The sequence below is a fragment of the Pseudorasbora parva genome, chromosome 13 (genome assembly GCF_024679245.1).
Source record: "Pseudorasbora parva isolate DD20220531a chromosome 13, ASM2467924v1, whole genome shotgun sequence".
NCBI lineage: Eukaryota > Metazoa > Chordata > Actinopteri > Cypriniformes > Gobionidae > Pseudorasbora > Pseudorasbora parva.
In genome coordinates, this window is record NC_090184.1 from 19,319,226 (window position 1) to 19,339,185 (window position 19,960).

At 37.5% G+C, this 19,960-nt stretch overlaps 1 protein-coding gene across 2 annotated transcripts in view; it reads right to left on the bottom strand.

Moving 5' to 3' along the window:
- The window catches only part of lzts1 (leucine zipper, putative tumor suppressor 1), a 31,126-nt gene extending 12,536 nt beyond the window's left edge, over positions 1–18,590 (bottom strand). For both annotated transcript variants that reach the window (XM_067413388.1, XM_067413386.1), the window contains exon 1: positions 18,451–18,590. In XM_067413388.1, coding sequence (XP_067269489.1) covers positions 18,451–18,453 — 3 coding nt within the window. In that variant the 5' untranslated portion in view covers positions 18,454–18,590. The remainder of the gene's footprint in view (positions 1–18,450) is intronic.
- Between the last annotated feature and the right edge of the window lie 1,370 nt (positions 18,591–19,960).

A 19,960-nucleotide genomic window follows, 5' to 3' on the forward strand; every position in this document is an offset into this window, starting at 1 on the left:
TAAGTGTCCCTTCCTTATTATATGAATGACACTTTTGTTCGGGCTGTGATATCTGCCTTGCGTGTTTCCATACTAGATTTCTTGAAGAAATTAAATACATTAAGAATTTGTGGACTTTTGTCAGAATATAATAACAAGTTTTTGAAGTAATAGAATTCATTGGTGCATTCACTGAGACTATAATGTAGAGATGCACCGATCAAACGGCCAGGGACTGGAATCTTGCGTCTTTCCGATTCCGAGACAGTCTGTTTTGTTGCCAGCGGCACAGGCACTAATGTCAGCTGCGCGTTCTCGCTTTCTTCTCTTTGACGGCAGAGTGACACACACCCGCCTCCTCTCACTCACTTGTCTCATTTGCTCCGATTAAATAGTGCTTGCATTGGGCATAACTTGACTAATTCCCACAGGTTTCATGCTCACATCAAAAGCGCGCACCACTGAGATCTATATAATGTCTCGTTTCCTCGTTATGGTTCAGGACAGTTCAGTATGATTTGTGACGCTAAACTCAGATCCGGCTTACGATCCACGGCATTCTCGTGTGAAGAAGAAAATTACACAGTAAACAAAAGTGGACGACATAAAGTGCAATTGACGATTCTCAATCAGTGTTCTGCAGTGGGTCTAGCTCCACCCTTTAGCACTGCGTTATTGTGCTAGGTCCCCAATGGAAGGGTTTCAAAAAAGTTGTACGGTACGTTTCGGAATTAGGATACCATTCACAATTTCTGACAATGTAAACGGCAAAAATTGCACACCGTGCCGAACTGTAATGAACCGTACCACACAGTTCCGTAACAGTAAATTGGATCCGTGCATAAACTCTTAAAGTGACAGTAACCTAAAATTCTTGCTTCTGTCTGTCATATCATTCAAAGAAAATCACTCTCTGCTCTTTACTAAATAAGTTGTGTAACTTTAATTTCTGCTGTATTTATTTTCTGAATACTTTTTGGAGCCACCTGAAAAGCTTAAAGATTTGTATCTCATATCCAGTGATGCCAGTAACTTCTCTAATCTGACTACTTTTTTCCTGATTTACTTTTACTCTGACTCACTTTACTGTGCATGAGTTACTATTTTAGTAATTTTCTTTTGTAAAAATGTAAAAATATATTTTTGCTTTCTTCTTTGTGTTTTTAATTTTAACTTGAAATGTCAGGACATTGTTGACGTTACTGTTAAAAATGCACTTCCAATAAAGTGAGTTTTGGCAAAAACGGTTGTCATTTCTATGTTGAGGCGGCAGGGGTGTTGTCAGCAACTGCTGAATGTAACTAATAAAGTAACTTGTAATCTTACTTAGTTACTTTTAAAATCAAGTAATCTGTAAAGTAACTAAGTTACTTTTTAAAGAAGTAATCAGTAATCAGATTACTTTTTCAAAGTAACTGTGGCACTGCTCATCATATCATGTCTTTATTCTATTGCATTTATTTGCACCGTTGAATTAATGAATGGACACAAAAAAAAAAACGGTGCTATATTACTAAAAGTGGTTCTTTGGCTTGTAATCATAGGGGAACCACTTTAAGTGCTGTATAGCACCAAATTTGGGTGATTCAGTGGTTTTTCAGTGGTTCTTCACCAGTTCTTTGGGATGACTGAGGTGCTATATAGCACCGTTACCTTATACAGAACCTGTTAAACCCCTGTATGGTTCTTCAGCGGTTCTTTGGGGTGATAAAGGTGCTATATAGCACCACTGCCATACAAATAATCTTTCAAGCCCCTTTAAAGGTTCTTTACATGCCAAATAACTACTGTTGGTGCAGTTTAACACCATTATTGAGGAAGAAATAAAATGCGATATGGCACCTCTTATGGGTTCTACATAGCACTATTTGACAAAGGTGCTGTAGAGCACCTTTAAAGATATGGTACTATTTGGCACCAAAAGTGGTTCCCCTATGATTACAAGCCAAGAACCACTTTTAGTGCCAAATAGCACCAATTGTTTTTCATAATGAATAGCACTTAAAGCCCAATCAGTTCTTTCTATAAAGTCGTGCATGTATAGCTGCTGCGAATATAGTGTTTATATTGGAGTGCAGCCAGAAAGGAGTGACCCTTGGGAATAATGTTTTCTCAATCACAACAATACTGCTTCCTCCCTGCGCTCTGTTTGAGCACATGTGCTAATTAGCTGAACTGATATACTAACTTCATTTCACTATAAATTAATGCGGTTCATTACACAATTTAGAATTTTATCTGTTACATGTAGAATGAGGCTCTAGTAAATATTTGCAGAACATTCTTCTATTTGGTTAATGAGCAGGGTTTGAGATGAAATGCATACAAATTCTCCATTTCATTTATGTATGTAATAAACGAATATCACCACACATGTTTTTAAAGATGTCGGATGTATAATGCTTTCTTATGGTTCCATTCATCATCGAGCCAGGGAGACTTAATTGGTGGTATATTGTGTTCAGCTGCTAATGGTCTGTGGGGAAAAGTGTTGTTAGTGATCTCTTTCTCTTTCTCTTTCTCTCTGTCCACCAGCAGATGTGATCTTATCATTCCTAGCACAATGACCATCTGGAGCTAAGCCCATCACAGTGTTCCAAGCTTTTACACATTGAACGATGTGCCCCTGCTCATTTTCTCTCATTAGCTAACAATTTGTGTGTAATTAGTAACTAGTATAGGGAATAGGATAGGAATCATCATACTCCAGGACTCAAAAATGTCTGGTACAGTCTGTCTTAAAAAGAGAATTCTGTCATCATTTACCTTATGTCATTCCAAACTTGTATGACTGACTTTCTTCAGCAAAATATACGAGACGATATTTTGATACCTTTTATCAGCGGTTACCAAAACTGTTTCCAAGATTCTTCAAAATATCTTGTTTTGTTAAAATGTCGTACAGGTTTGGAATGGCATGAAGGAGGATGACAATTAATTTTGTGGTAAACTATCCGTTTAATGGTCAACATCACAGTGTGGTCACTTGCTTATCTATTGTATTCGCAATCACATGTCTATTCTCTTTTGCTTGAATTTTGCCAGACTTGACAGACTTCCAATTAGTGATTTAGGTGCTTTTCATACTTTTAGTGCATTTTTTTTTATCTGGTTAATATTCATTTCTACATAAACACTGTAAGTAATTGCTGTTGTTGGTTTATATTAGATCACTTGTTCTTTAAAGTAAAAAATACAATGTCACAATTGATTCCAGTCCATTTTGACCAATTTTGTTCACGCTATGAGCATATGATGTTTCTCTGAAAATCATGCTCTCATACTTCTCTAACCGAGGATGTGGATCTTGACAATAATTTTGCAATGCAACACTAACCTTATTAACAGTACAGAAAGTCTGTTGGAACTTAGAAATGGACTTGAAAGTGGACGTTTTCATACTAAAATGCATTATGTATTCAACAAGCAATTATTAGTCTCCATGGCAACTATAAATAAATGATTTTTTAGGCCATTATTGATGGTTTTAAATTCCAGGCAGTGCCTTCTTTAATAAAAACCCCAGCAGTGCACTTATGTCTTGTTGGATGATCTGAGATCTGAGGCCTGAGTGAAATAATTGAGTTATAAATAAAGTAGGTTACAGAGAGAGAAACATTTTAGCAAGATATTTATATTAATTCTTAAATTTGGCTGTGAGTAACACGCACGCACACGCACACGCACACGCACACACACACACAAACACACACACACACACACACACACACACACACACACACACACACAGTCGTGTTTCCATGTTTTATGGGGAATTTCCATAGGCGTAATGGATTTCATACTGCACAAACTGTACATCCTATCCCCTCACACTGCCCCTGCCCCTAAACCTACCCATCACAGGAAACATTCTGCATTTTTACTTTCTCAAAAAAACTCCTTCTGTGTGATTTATAAGATGTTTTCCTCATGGGGACCTGAAAATGTCCCCACAAGGACAAGGATTTCAGATATTGCCATCTTTGTGGGGACATTTTGTCCCCATAACGTAGGGATTACCAGGTCACACACACACACACACACACACACACACACACACACACACACACACACACACACACACACACACACACACACACACACACACACACACACACACACACACACACACACACACACACATCCTATCGGTCACATTTGTCAAAATCAAGATCTCAGCCAAATCTGGAGCAGTTGAGAGTAAATGCACTCTTGAAAATAAGAACTCTTGACATGAAGGCAGATGCATTACAGCGATGGAGTGAATAATTCAAAAGGAAGGACATCTCCTCCTCCTGCATCGCTCAACACCCTTATAGCACTTTCTGACCACTCTCTTATGCACGCCTACCACTTAGAGTGCTTACGTGATACGCCTTTTTTATTTCATCTATAATTGTGCAGAGGAGAAATAAATCTGCCATTGTTTATGATAAACAGCTCTTACTCTTTATCCTAATTCTAATAACTTCTAAATTAGTCTAATATTATTGTGCAATTACTATGAAATACTATTTCCACCACATAAGAAAATAATAATAAATAAAAAGCATGCTTTGATAAATCATAATCATGACATATACAGTATGTACTAACTTAAATCATAATAATGAAATTAAAAGTTTTAGTTTTATTTATGAGATGAGCAATTGAAAATATTACACTAAGGGCCCTATTTTAAGGATCTAAGTGCATGGTCTAAAGCGCATGGTGAAAGTGCACTTAGGATGTGTACAAATCCACTTTTGCTAGTTTAACAAGAGGAAAACATTTCGGCGTGCTCGGTGCATAGTCTAAAAAGATTGTCCCTATTCTCTTAATGAATCATGGGGGTAACGTGCGATAAACCCATCAGAGTCTCATCTTCCATTCCCTTTAAAAGCCAGTTGCACACGCATCATGGCGGATTTGCTATTTACATGACGGGTGTGCAAGCAGAAAAACTGAACGCTTTCCTAGCGAGTAAACGGATCTACTCGACCAAAGACGCCTGCTTGCTCGTCATTTCTGCAAATAGGTAGGCTAATTCTGATACATTCAATGACTATCCATTATGACGTATGCATTTTTATTGGCATGTACACAATAATATTCTTTTATATTTTAATTTTTCATATTGAAGGGGTTAGTTCACCCAAAAAATGAAAATTATTTCATTAATTACTCACCCTCATGTCGTTGGACACCCGTAACACCTTCGTTCATCTTCGGAACACAAATGAAGATATTTTTGTTGAAAGCTGACGGCTGAGAAAGGCTTCAGAAAGGCCTCCATTGGCTTTTAGTACATTCCCACTCACAAGACCCATGAAAGGCACTAAAGACGTCGTTACAAAGTCCATCTCACTACAGTGGCTGTACAATCAAAACAACGACTTTATCCACCAAGTTATTGACGTGAACTTGACGCATGCGAGAGAATCTGACACAGCTCCACCGTTCAATACATGACCCGGAAGAGGAGGAGCGCAGCTATCGTGTGAGTTTACGCCCGAGACCTACACGGAAGACAATAACTTGGCAGATAAAGTCATTATTTTGATTTTTTTTGCGCACAAAAACTATTCTCGTCACTTGGTAAAATTATTGTACAGCCACTGTAGTGAGATGGACTTTGTAATCTCGTCTTTAGTGCCTTTCATGGGTCTTGTGAGTGGGAATGTACTAAATGCCAATGGAGGCCTTTCTGAAGCCTTTCTCAGCCATCAGCTTTCAACAAAAATATCTTCATTTGTGTTCCGAAGATGAACGAAGGTGTTACGGGTGTCCAATGACATGAGGTTGAGTAATTAATGAAATAATTTTCTTTTTTGGGTGAACTAACCCTTTAAGAATGTTTGTGTGCTTCTGCGCGTCCCTGTGTCTGTAATAAGCTGAGTGTACGTTTTTGTTGGTCAATGGTGCAGGCGATTTTTGTTGCCTCAAAATAGCAACGTGCCAACAGTGAACACTGAACAAGCCACATTTTCAGACCAGCATGCCAATAGGCGCACAAATGGGCACAAAAGCAATTGCAATTTAAACAAAGTGGCACAGGACGTGAAAATGAAAATTGCGTTGGGCTGAAACTAGCAAAATACATTTGTGTTGCGTCTGGCGCCACATTGCAGCGGGTGTTTAAAGATATGTCAGCGCAAGTTGCTTTCATTTTTTACAGCACAAACAAGCATTTTAGCGTGGGACTAGGCTGTAGTATGTCATACATTTGATTTCTTATCTTATGATTTCTTGCCATAATGAAAGCTGACTTTTTTTCCCTTATGTGGCAGAAATGGGCTTCCACAAATTACAGCTGTAAATTTATATATATATATATATATATAAATAATCATTGAATAACTGTCTAAATAGAACCCTCTACATTAAATAACTTGCATATGCGACTACATTTCAATGGCTAATTAGGCTATAATGTGTATTGTAATTTATCCTAATAGTTATTTTAGTTTTAAACTTACATTTTATTCAGTTTCCGGTAATGGCCATGTCTTGATTCATTCATGTCTCTCTTTTGCTCAGATCTGTGATGCTTATAAAAACCACCACTGCACTGATAATGCTGCACAATAAGTACAAAACAGGTGCCAGCTTAATTTGACCCTCATTCTCCCCACATGTGGTGTGAAATAAAGGAAAATAATGATGGTGGGAATGGCCTCCTCTTCCAATGCCCTTTAACCTCGGCTGTTTTGGATAAAGGTGTGTAGGAGATTGAATAAAGTGCAAGAAAAAAAGAGAGAGGATAGAATGGTGGAGGGGAAGTCGAATATGGAGTTAAATGAAGGATGTGTAGGTTGGATAGAGTGAAAGCGAGCTCGGCAATCCTAAACTCTTGCCAACAGCAGCACTGAAAATGAAACCGTTGTAATGATGAATCATAAGGTTATCGTCAACTAAAGCTATTACAAAAGATTAGAACTAGCAATGAGTAATATGATATCTACAGAGCCATTGAAACCAGTCAAACCTTGACCCCTAGATTTATTCTGTCAAAAAGAGCTAATTAATTAGCCTGGATGCCAGCCGAACTTAGCCCCGCCCAATTTTTTTTTTGTTCGGGCAGTTCAGTCTGCCTCGATCCATAGAGGAGTAATTATCTCCGAACAGAAACTGTTCGGACCAATGAAATCATCAGGGCGGGCTTTAGACGATTACGGACGGATGATAAACAGTAACGTAATCATGCACGTCATCAAAGGGGCTTAGATTATATTTGTTCGAATCCTAAACGGAGAGCTTGTTTGTATATGCATTCACCTTCACAATTTTTCTAAAAAATGATGATCATGTTGAGTAAGTACTCTGTGTATCATTAAATTCTTAATTTTTTTTACAACACCAATAAAGCTCGTTTATTCCAGCCTGATTTCAGCGCGCATGCAGACAGTGTTGCCAAGTTTTTACAACAAAACCCGCCAACTACTAGCCCTAAACAATAGCTTCTCATGGGGTTAAAAAAAAAAGTGTGTAAAATGTGTGTTATTTTGGCAAGGTTGCCTGCTAAAATTCGCACCCATGGGTCTATATGTCACATAATAGTCACTTCAACCTGCGGACATAAAAAACAACCCGCGGAAAAAAACGCGGACTTGGCAACACAGTGCAGTTGATCTCTGTAGACATTTGACAATTCGTCGCTTCGTTACTCTGATTGGTTGTAGGTCTATCCAATTGATGTCTTCCCTGGTTCGGTTAAAACACGCCACATAATCACAGCCCAATGAAGCAGTTTCAGACTCATATTCTGAATTAAGTATGACCATATCAGGCTACTAATTAGCATCATCAAAGAACTGAATCAACCAATTTGATAATTAACAGATAATTAAAGGTTTTTTCGTAGCAGGTTCAAAATGAGCCAGTTGATAACTGACCTTTTTTATTTATTTTTTTATTATTAGTTCCTTGTACTCCTATGTCTAATAAGAACAATAAGAATAAGAAAAAAACGTATTTGATCTGATTTAACAAATGAAAAGACGATTTATCATACTTCTGCTTTCATAGGCTCTATTTCTCTTCGACAAAGGGATCAGATGTCATCACGAATCTAGACTCTTGTCTCTGATTGATCTCTGTTGTCTGGCTCCTCGTACCATCAAAGATTCCCTGAAAGCTTAGAAGCCTCTGGAATCTGTCCAAAAGTAGTTTTAGAGCCCAGTTTATCTGGGAAATATATGCTCCATGTCATTTTCATGAAATATTTACAGGTATGCTCTCTTCTCTGAACGAGCCCTGACAGATAGAGACAGCACAATACCATATTTCCATTTCTTTTTTAAGATTCTGGTAGTGACCCTTGTGAACCCGTCTTAACAGTAAAATAGGCAGCTGATCTTGGACCCTAGATCTTAGAGATGATCTAGATCTTAGAGAGGATCATTGATGTATCTGAGACCAGCCGATCACTCACCATGTTGGAAGATCTAATTAGATGTGCAAAACTATGGTCCAAATCAGTTAGTAAGTGGGTTGTGTTAAGTAATATAGCTAATGATGCCATTTTAAAGGTTTCTAATTTAGTTTTGGAGGTCTCTTACAACAGATTTACATTTATCAAAAACTTTTCTTTTCTCATAATATACATTGCACATCACCACATTTTTCCATGATACTCAAACAACTCTGGATGAATCAGTCTCTCTAAATCTTTCCTTTCTGCAAGCTACTCTGCTCTGATTGGCCAGACGGCCCAGTCTGTTATAACTCTAAAGCCCTATTCGGACTGGATTAGTTTAACATGGGGACGTGGGGGTAAAGTAATTATTACCAGAGGTTCTCTGTGATTTTAGTCCCGTCCGAATGTGCCATCTCGGTAATCATTACGGACAATGTCAGTAAAGATTACCGAGACTTTTACCTTCTGTAAAAGGGTCCGGAAAAATGACCTTGGGTAATACTAATCCCGTTCGAATAGACCCGCTGTAAAAATGGATGGTAAAATTCTGTCATTTCCTGTTTAAAAGTAAAAAAAGCGCATTTTGCGACCTTGGAGGCGCTTGAAGCATTTGGTTGCATTGTAGGTGGTGGGACAAATCTGTGGCAAATGTCCAGTATTTTCCGCATATCATTTAAAGCAAAAAGAAGATCAAAAGCACTTATTAGAGGCACAACACTTATTTTAGCTCTAGGAAAGTGTCTATTACCGACACAATCCAATCAGAATCGTTAGACTGGACCTAACTGTTTATTAAAACACACATATATATTGGAGACGGAGTTCAGACTGGTGCTCAGGTTGTGTGTTTGCTCACGTTATAACGGTAACGTCATACGCACATGACGTCAAGGAGGTGCGTAAAGCGAGTTACTCCTCCCACTTCTGCTAGTTTTACTGAGATGTCTTATCCCGTGCGAATTGGCCATTAATATTACAGACGTCCTGAGGTAAAATGACTTTACCCCCATGTCCCCATGTTAATCTAATCCCGTCCGAATAGGGCTTAACGCTTGTCGGAATCTAAATGGCCATGACCATAACTGAACTTCAGCTCCAGAGACATCCTAAAGCTCAGCGAGCCTTACACACAGTAAGGACAGTTACGATGGCTTCGATTTTACCATATCAAGCCGACCGCAATTCCATTGATAAAACAGAGCTAGTTATTTAACCCGAACCTCCATTGCAAGGACGACTTGAGCAGGACCTTTCTTAGTGATAAGCTTCATTGTTAGATGTTGAAAATTCCTCACCATTAGCGTTAACAACGGTATGTCCATCAGCAAACCCATGTGTATATTTCTAGTTTATTGTGGTGCACATGCTGGAACTGTATCATAACAACGCATACATTAGCTGAGCGCTAAAGTGAATGAATGATGTAAGATTAAAGTTTGTAAACCAAATCTTGCTCAATCCTTTATTTTTACTCAAAGTAGTAAGAATGAGAGACAATCTGCATTAATAGACACAGTTTTAGGTAATATTGGGACACAGCTGATTAGCATTAACTATTTCAGTAAGACAGTAATAACATGAGTTAGCCGGTTGGCTGGAAACTTACACAAAACTACGCATTTGAACACCTGCTAAGAAAATCTATAGATCAAAAATGATTTTATTCTACTATTCAATTCTATTTAAATCGGAGGTGAAAGCTGGTACAAATTAACTGACCCATCTTTCAAGAGCAAGCGTTTTGCAAATCACACATTAAATGGCTAGTAGATAAATAAAGTTAGAAGTTAAATAAATGCAGCCTTTTTAAAAATTTAGGCTGTTACTGTCCATTCAAAAATCGATTGCACAATCGATCGGACCTACCAGCAATCACCTACGTGGGCGAAATTTGTTTGGCATCGTATTGTCGTATTGTTCTAGTTGTAAACACAGTCATGTTGAAGCTTGCATAAATGTTTTTCATTGATGTTATGGCAGTCCACTCTGCTCATTGTTTTTCGCGAATGTTGCACTCCTGTTTATCATTCTGCACGGAACTTAACTAGCCAATAACTCATCAGAAATATTGCTGACTTGTGTGTTTCAAGCGCCCTTACATCCGTCCTAATGCATGTTAGTTGTCCGTGGATTGGCCTTTATTTGCCAATATTTAGACATTGAAAATCGATTTTACAGTCGATTCAATTAACACTTGAACAGTATTTTGCCACAAAAGGGACAGCCTTAATAACTGTTGTTAAATAAATATTTGTTAAATGTTTTTCAATTGGGGATTGGGGATGGGGGGGGGGGGGGGGGTGCAATACTACTTATAGAATAGTATTGAATCCTTTATATCTCCAAGAATAGTTTTATTATATTTATAAAAGGAAGATAGGCCTTACCTAGTCTTTCCGGAAAAATCCGAGCATCCCATTAACGCTGGGTTCTTTGGGAAGCTGTACAGGGTTGTCTTGCCCTGACAACCAAAAACACACTTCTTTGGTGACATTGTTGATTTCAGTGTCTGCAGCACAGTTGGCTTCCCTAAAGTGTTTGCTCTCTCTCTCTCTAGTCGCGCGCCCTTCCGGGAAAGAGAGCCCGAACAAGGACATACCGCCATATCTGACGTCAGCTAGACCCATATTCGAAAAAAGCAAAGAAAAAAAACTTTCCAAAACTTATGAGAAACCAAAAGGAGTATTTTTGGCACAGAAACTCCATCAAACGTAATAATATAAACATAATATGTTTATTATAACATATTATATATGTTATAATAATAAAATAAAATATTTTATATTTAAAAAAATAAAAAAATAAACATTGTCCATGTTTAGAATGGGAATCCCAAGTCTTTAATAGTGTAAAAAGCTCAGTATGCTTGAAACAGCTTTTTACCCCCCTTTAAGTTAATAATTGAACTTTGACAGCCCTAAAAAAAACATTTAGTCAAATCTTTCTTTTTACACAGGTCCTACAATATACACTTTGCTCTGTATGTTTAACCGAAAATATAAAAAAAATCAAGCATGTGGATTAACACATATACAATGTTTGATTTTTAAGCCCAAAGTACACTTTTTACGTGTACATGGGCGTAAGCACACAGTTGATAAGTATACTTCTTTTGACTCGTACTCGTACACAGGTGTTCAATGCATGCACAGTTAAGAGCAATCTCTTGGCGCGAGTTACAACCCATGTAAAACTGCAAAAAAAAAAAAAAAAAAAAAAAGTAATGCGCATGTGCGACCTGGCCTTACAATGTACGCGCGGTCACAAAAAACTGGCGGTACTCACTGCAAAAAATGCTTTTCTTACTTAGTATTTTTGTCTTGTTTCTAGTCAAAATATCCAAATATTCTTACATTAAGAAACATTTACTAGACAAGTAAAAATTATTGTCTTGTTTTGGGAAAAAATAAAACAAAATTAAGAGAGTTTCGGCTTAAAATAAGCTCAATAATCTGCCAATGGGGTGAGGAAAATAATGTTGTTTTAAGATTATTTTTCTTACCCCATTGGCAGATTATTGAGCTTATTTTAAGCAAAAACTCTCTTAATTTTGAGTTATTTTTTCCCCCTAAACAAGACAAATACTTTTGCTTGTCTAGTAAATCTTGTTTTAAGATTTTTTAGATGTTTGGACTAGAAACAAGACAAAAATGTTTTGTTTGCAGTGCTCTTCTGATGACGAAATTCACCCAACACCCACTGTACGCTGACCCTCACGTATGCGTTAAAAGTAAAGTGTACTTTAGGCTTTAGTTTCCTGTTGTCCTTATTATCATTTACAACTCAAAAAGTACATGTTCAGTGAATAATCAAGAGGGCAGACATTGCAATATATATATTTTTGTCCGACTGATCTTTAAAATGCTTTTGAGCAAAATATATCAAGGTTGTTTTCCTAAAGAAATACACCTGTAAAGCTGCTGGTAGCCAAATGATTGTCAGTGTTGCAACAGATGAGTGTTTAGATCCCAAAACACCTTTAATTCTTCTCGTAAAAGAATGTTACTGCATGACACCTTGTTCAGTGCCAGTGCTCCACACCCCGACTGCATCTCACCCACATAAGATTTCATAAGCACGCATGAGTAATTTCTGGAGGCAGGAAAGAACATGTCTCTCTCTTCAAAGGATTAACTGTATACATATGAAAGGCTAGCTCTGATACCTCTGCATGTTTTGAATACTCTAAGGTGCTAAACTGGAACAAAATCATTCATGAGATCATTATGTGCTCTAACCGTCTGTCTAATATACACAAGATTGTCGAAAACAGTTTAACTGGGAAGCGCTGCCTACAATTATGAGTTATTGATCTTTTTGGAGGGAAACAGGTGTTTAAAAGATCTTTTGCTGAATATGTCTGGCATGAGGATAGGGGAGTGAAACATCTTGGACTTCTAGCCAACTGGAAAATAACTGACTGTTAAAACCTGATGATAAACTTGTCTATTCAGGGTGAAGTCGTACACCAACTGTTCCTCCCACATGCAGAGACAGTATGAGAGAGCAAAAAACAAGGAAACGGACAGCGTCGTTTATACGGTTAGAATACAGTCTGAAGTTTCACAGTTTTCACGCTTGTGTTGAGTGCGTGGTTTAGATGTACCGGGGACAAAATGATCTCACAAAGATGGCAGTATCCGAAATCTTGTCTTTGTGGGGACATTTTTTGGTCCCCATGAGGAAAACGGCTTGTAAATGATACTTAGTGATGTTTTTTGAAACGTAAAAATGCTGAAAGTTTTCTGTAATGGGTAAGTTTAGGGATAGGGGATGGAATATACAGTTTTATGTCTATATGGAATGTCCCCATAAAAAGGTGAAAACCCAAGGGGGGGCACTGCCTGATCAGTCATAATTATCATGAATTATTCATTTATAAATGTCATGTTTTAATGGAGTCACCCCACATGATATTTTAAAACCTGAACTAGCCTTGTCATAACAAGGTCAAATGATCGGATATTTGAAGAGTTGACCGTGACACCGTCATGCTCTGGGCCAAATCTAGGCATGGGTTGAGCTCACTCAAAAATCTTGCCCAACTAATCGGACTTTCAGGTGCATCCAATTATTTGTGTATTGAGACGTGCCCGTCAAGTCTGTCTCCTAGGTTATTATCGTGATTATTAGTTAATTCGCTTCAGCTGTCTTCACCCATCACCATCTGTATTTATATCACTCTGTTTTAGTTCCCAGTTGTCCAGTCTCATTTCTTGTTATGTGTTTGTACCCTACCACCCGTTTAGATTTGTACCTGTTTGGATTATTCTATAAAACCACGTGTTGGAACTTTATTCGTCTTTGTCGTCATCTGCCTGTCTACACACACACGCACGACATATACTGTAGATATATATTTATATTATATATAAATGTTATGTATAAATATAACACAAATATTTAATATATACATGCATGTGTGTAAGTATATATACACTGATCTGGCATAGATTATAATTTTTATAATTTATTGTGCTTTTTTTGTTAATTGTTATTTGCTGTCCATGGAGCGGACCTGTTTACATTTCACTGCCGGTTGTATTCTGTATAACTGTGTATGTGACAAATAAAACTCTTGAACTTGAACTTGAACTTGAACTTGAATAACATTATAACCACTAAAAAGGTGAAGTGAATAACACTGATTATCTCCATCACGACACCTTTTAGTAGATGAGATATATTAGACAGCAAGTCAAAATTTTAACCTCAATTTTTTTTTTATATATATATATATATATATATATATACATATATATATGTATATATATATATATACATATATATATATATATATATAAAAATTTAAGTTTAAAAATTGGCATGTGTAAGGATTTTAGCGAGATTGACAAGGGGCAAATTGTGATGGCTAAGGGGTTTCAAATTTTATGATGCCAAGGACCTCCAGATATGATTATTTGATTATTTAAAAACTCACTAGAAAGATACAAAGCAAACATATTCTCGAAAGTATGTATATGGCAACAAATGAGAGAAACAACTTTCAGTAGACTTTGTCTTTTTATTCTCTGAACATTTCTGGAGACCCTTTAGAACTTTCTGGAGGTCCCCAGTTTGAAAACCCCTGGGCTAGATGACTGGGTCAGAGAATCTCCAAAACTGCAACTCTTGTGGGATGTTCCTGGACTGCAGTGGTCAGCATCTCTTAAAAGTTCTCCAAGGAAGGAACAGTGATGAACCGGCAACAGGCTCATTGATGCACGTGGGGAGTGAAGGCTGGCCGTGTGATCCGATCAAACAGACAAGCTACTGTAGCTCAAATTGCTCAGGAAGTTAATGCTGGTTCTGATCGAAAACTGTCAGAATACACAGTGCATCACAGTTTGTTGCATAGCCACAGACCAGTTAAGGTGTCCATGCTGACTCGAGTCCACTGCCAAAAGCACCAACAGTGGGCACATGAGCATCAGAACTGGACCACAGAGCAATAGAAGAAGGTGGCCTGGTTTGATGGATCACTTTTTCTTCTACATCACGTGGATGGCATCACGTGTGCGTGTACTGGTTACCAGAAGGACACATGGCACCAGGATGCACCATGGGAAGAAGGCAAGCCGGCGGAGGTAGTGTGATGCTTTGGGCAATGTTCTGCTGGGAAACCTTGGGTCCTGCCATCCATGTGGATGCTACTTTGACACGTACCACCTAAGTAAGCATTGTTGCAGACCATGCACACTCTTTTATGGAAACGGTATTCCCAGGTGGGACCTCTTTCAGCAGGATAATGCGCCCTGCCACAAAGCAGAATGGTTTGAGGAGCACAACAAGTTTGAGGTGTTGACTTGGCCTCCAAATTCCCCAGATCTCAATCCAAATCGAGCATCTGTGGGATGTGCTGAACAAACAAGTCCGATCCATGGTGGCACCACCTCACACTTACAGGACTTAAAGGATGTGCTGCTAACATCTCAGTGCCAGATACCACAGCACACCTTCAGGGGTCTTATCCATGCCTCGATGGGTCAGGGCTGTTTTGGCAGCAAAAGGGGGACTAACACAATATTAGGAAGGTGCTCATAATGTTATGCCTGATCAGTGCCTATTATACACCATACACACATATATTATGCAAACACAAACTTTTATTTTGGATGTGATTAATCAATTTGACAGCATTAGTATCTCTATGTTTACTTCAATTTCTACAACTGATTTTAAAGTGTAATTGGTAAGAACATAATGCAAGTGTTTAAATGGTTTAAAATGCTTAGTTTAGTCGAAAGTTTGCCCTCTTTGACTTTCTGTTAATGAATTCAGTTGAATGTAGGAAGAAAATTGTCTGCTTAAACAAAGATTTTATCTATCAATCATATTGCGCACCTATCAGGTTTACTTTCAGAATTGCCATTGGATGGTGGATAAGTAAAAACTAGCATTTAATTGAAAATAGGCTATCTTATCTATCTATACAGCGTCATGTCACTGACCCAAATAACTGAATAAATGGTGCTCAGTAAAGCATTACTTTATGATTTATTCATGCTGCAGAGAGAACAGAAGTCCCGCAGATATCCATGTATTACTGTATGATAAATTTACAACTTAACGTCTTATTGTTATACATTTAGTTAATTGTGCAGCTGTACGTTAGTCAATGTAAAATTAGCTAAAATAGTAATTTAACATCACACTTATACTTATTAGGGCACTGGAGGTCCTCCCTACTTCACTATGGTCCACTGACTTTTGACCTTTCTGTCCTATTTTCTTGTGTGTACGAACATAAGCCATGTCTTCGCACTGTGTATTCACACACCCACTATCTGAAAACGTGCCTGTGCAGATGTCCTGTTAAACTCTTCCTCTGACAGTAAATCCATGTATCTGTTTCCCTGCCTTTCCTGAGCTCATGGACTCATAGTAAATGAACTGGTTTGAAGTAAAAAGATCCTACGCTCCCACACGTCTTCAAGTACTCGTGCATTATCTGAACTTGCCTTGGCATGTAACAGGCTCTCGCGTTCACATTGTTATTCTGTTTGGACGGTATTACCTGCAGTTTCTCTGAAACCTGGGAAACAGGATGAGGCATGCTTTTTAAACTGATGTCGTCGTCATCATCATCATCATCATCATCATCATAGAGTTTTAACCTCATTTCTGAAGTTAAACTATATTGGGAATTGGCTCGTGACGTTTGAACAGACATGTTTGTATTATAAAACCAATATTTATGGGAAATGTTAGCTAAGAAGAACAGGAGATAAAAATGGCATAACATAGGTAACTGAGTAAAAAATAAATCTGTTATGTAAGAATGCTTTTCTGACATAATCATTTTTAGTCTATCTGGTCACTGATCACTTTTGGTTTTAGCAGTGGCATGATTGTCTCCTAGAGGTTTTGCTCATGAGCTCAGACAGTTCGATCCAGGCTCAGGTAGATGTTCCTTGCAAAGAACATTTCATATTTTATTATGATTGGTCCTAATTGACCTATTACTCTATTTTACTCGTAGAAACACTCATGTGATCATTCTGTCTCATTCTTGGAAGTTCCATCGCCCCTCATTTAACTTGATCAGCAATAATAGTTTGTTATTACACGCATAATGCATTTCATTATTACTAGACTAGAACACAGATTTATTCATTATTATATTATTACACATGGGCAAACACAGCAAAAATGTCTTTTTTTAATGGATTAGTTTACTTCAAAATGAACATTTCCTGATAATTTACTCACCCCCCCCCCCATCTCATCCAAGATGTTAATGTCTTTTTTTCTTAAATCGAAAAGAAATTGTTTTTTGAGGAAGTCATTCCATGATTTTTCTCCACATAATGGTTTTCAATGGCAACCAAAGGGTTGAAGGTCCAAATCGAAGCAGTTTCAAAGGCTCTGCCAGGTCCCAGGCGAGGAATAGTCTTATCTAGCAAAACCATTGGCCAGTAAAAAAATGTTTAAAAAATTATATAATTTTTAACCTCAAATGCGCGACTTCGTTGTTGGGATTCTTCAGAGCGCATTAAGTCATCACGCCGGAAAGGTCAGGCTTGTGACATACGTGGAAGTACCATCCCAACATTAAAACGAATGTGCAAAGACCTTCAATCAAACACCCTTTACAAAAATAAAGGTAAAACAACAATGTCGGACATTCGTTTTTCAGCACTGGGTCGGTACTTCCACCTACATAATGCGTACATAACGACTTTTTTGACGTGATGATGATTTACACCATGGAGAAGAACAACACAGAAGTCGCACATTTAAGGTTAAATATTAATAAATGTTTAGACAATCACGGATGGTTTCACTAGATTAAACCCTATTCCTCGTCTGGGATCGGGCAGAGCTTCTGAAGCCATTTGAAACTGCTTTGATTTGGACCTTCAATCCGTTGGTTGCCATTGAAGTCCATTATGTGGAGAAAAATCCTGCAATGTTTTCCTCAAAAAGCGCATTCTTTCTTTTCGACAAGAAAGAAAGACATGGGCATCTTGGATGAGATGGGGTTGAATAGATTAACTGGAAATTTTCATTTTGAAGTCAACTAATCCTTTTAGCACTATTTTTGTTTTGTTTTACATTAGAAATATTTCGGCAATAATCATTTTATAATAATAAGGGTCTCCTATGTTAACATGAATTAATGCATTAACTAACATGAAATTACAATGAGTACAGCATTTACTAACCTTTGAAAATGTTGCCTATTAAAAATGTTCATATTCATGTTAGCGCAGTGCATTAACTAATTAGTAAATAAGAAGTGTTGTAAAATGAGAATATTAGTAAAAGTAGAAGTGTTAACTAATATATTTAACCAATGTTTACAAAAATGAACACTTATTGTTAAGTGCTATATTCTTAAAGCAGACAAAATATTACTAATAGGGTTAGAAAAGTACATTTCTATTCTCTAAAAATCTTGCAGTTTTACTGCAAACAAGGTATAAACTTTTCTTGTATATAAATATTTACTTAAACAAGATATAATAATAATATGGTTCACAAAACTTGTTCACAGTGAAACAAAATAATGAAAACAACATTTCAAACCGATACACAAAATACATGTATGTAAATTAATAGAGACTCACCATGTTTCATGGTCCCTCGTGTGTTTTGTTTTTGCTGTGTATGTTCTGTATAAATGTCCTGATCATATTTAAATGGAGAACAGAATGTTAGAAGCATTATCTATCTGGTCTCTCCTCTCTCGGTCTTTCCTTCTTCTGTACTGTGGGTTGAGTCTCTACAGACTGCCATGATGTGGGTGTTTTGTATAATACCCACCAGTGCACAAACCCTCCCTCTCTTTCGGTTTATCCCTCCCTTTTCAGTTATCTATCTCTTTCGACAAGTCCGTGTTTGCAATTGACGCAGCAACGTTTCTGCTTGGATATATGCAATGCATCTTTTATACTTTTATACTTATAAAGCGATAATTCTACCGCATGTGCAGTTTTTTAGGTCTGCCAGATGGTGATCGAACATTAAACAAGCTGCGTTAACATGAACCTCAGGAATCCCAGCATAACCACTTATTAGATGGGATTACATCCGCCCTACTTGAGGCCAGTGACAGTTGAGAGGGATATGATACTTCAGACCTCCCAAGGGCCGGCCTTTAATGGGGTCATTCCGGCCCTTGAGTCCAGTGCCATCTATTACAGCTGTGACCTTGGCGCAGTAGAGGATACTCTTTCGAAAATCTGTGTCCTTGTGCAAGGATGCGTCCTTCATTCATGTGAATGAGCCGTTTTTTTCACCTATTACTTCACAGGTCTCTCACATTCTATATCATATTGTGGGTCGCAGAAAAGAACAACTCACAGTATTAATCTAAAAATCCTCGTTCTACATCATTTCGTTTGAATGATGAAATACACCAGTTTGTGAATGTTTAAATAACATTAGACATCAGGAATAAAATCTGACAGCAATGATGTCATTTTCGGCTGATTTTGGAATTTAATCGTATCATCATTCATTTCACAAATGTTTACATTTAGATTACGTTAGTAATGATACTACGTAATCAAAATGTAACAATTTGGGAAATCTTTAAAAACTAACACAATAGTTTCTCTGTGCCACTATCACTAGCTGTAGTGTGAACACTAATATTCTTTAATATTGAGAAAGATTTTTAGCACTATATCTTGATCATTATCTTTATAGTTATTATCTCTGGTGTGAATGGACCAAAATGATATCGTCAGCTGGTGTGGACGCTAATATAGTTATCTTTTATACAACACGATCTCATGGTAATGCGTATCAATAGTACGAGTGTGAAATCTCGTGAAATGGATATGCCAAAATGAGTTTTGGCGTTGCAAATGCTATGCAGTTTTTTGCGTGCATATGATACGCACTTAACGGCGTGTATATGACATGCTCTTGGGTAGGATGGGGGTGGTGGGATGAGGGGTTTGTACGTATAATATGCCATAAAAAAGGGCGTATCATATGCACACGAAAAAAACCACATACCATATGCATGCCATAACTCATTTTGGCGTATCCATTTCACAAGATTTCACATTCGTACTATTGATACGCATTACCATGAGATCGTGTTATATAAAAGATAACTATATAAGC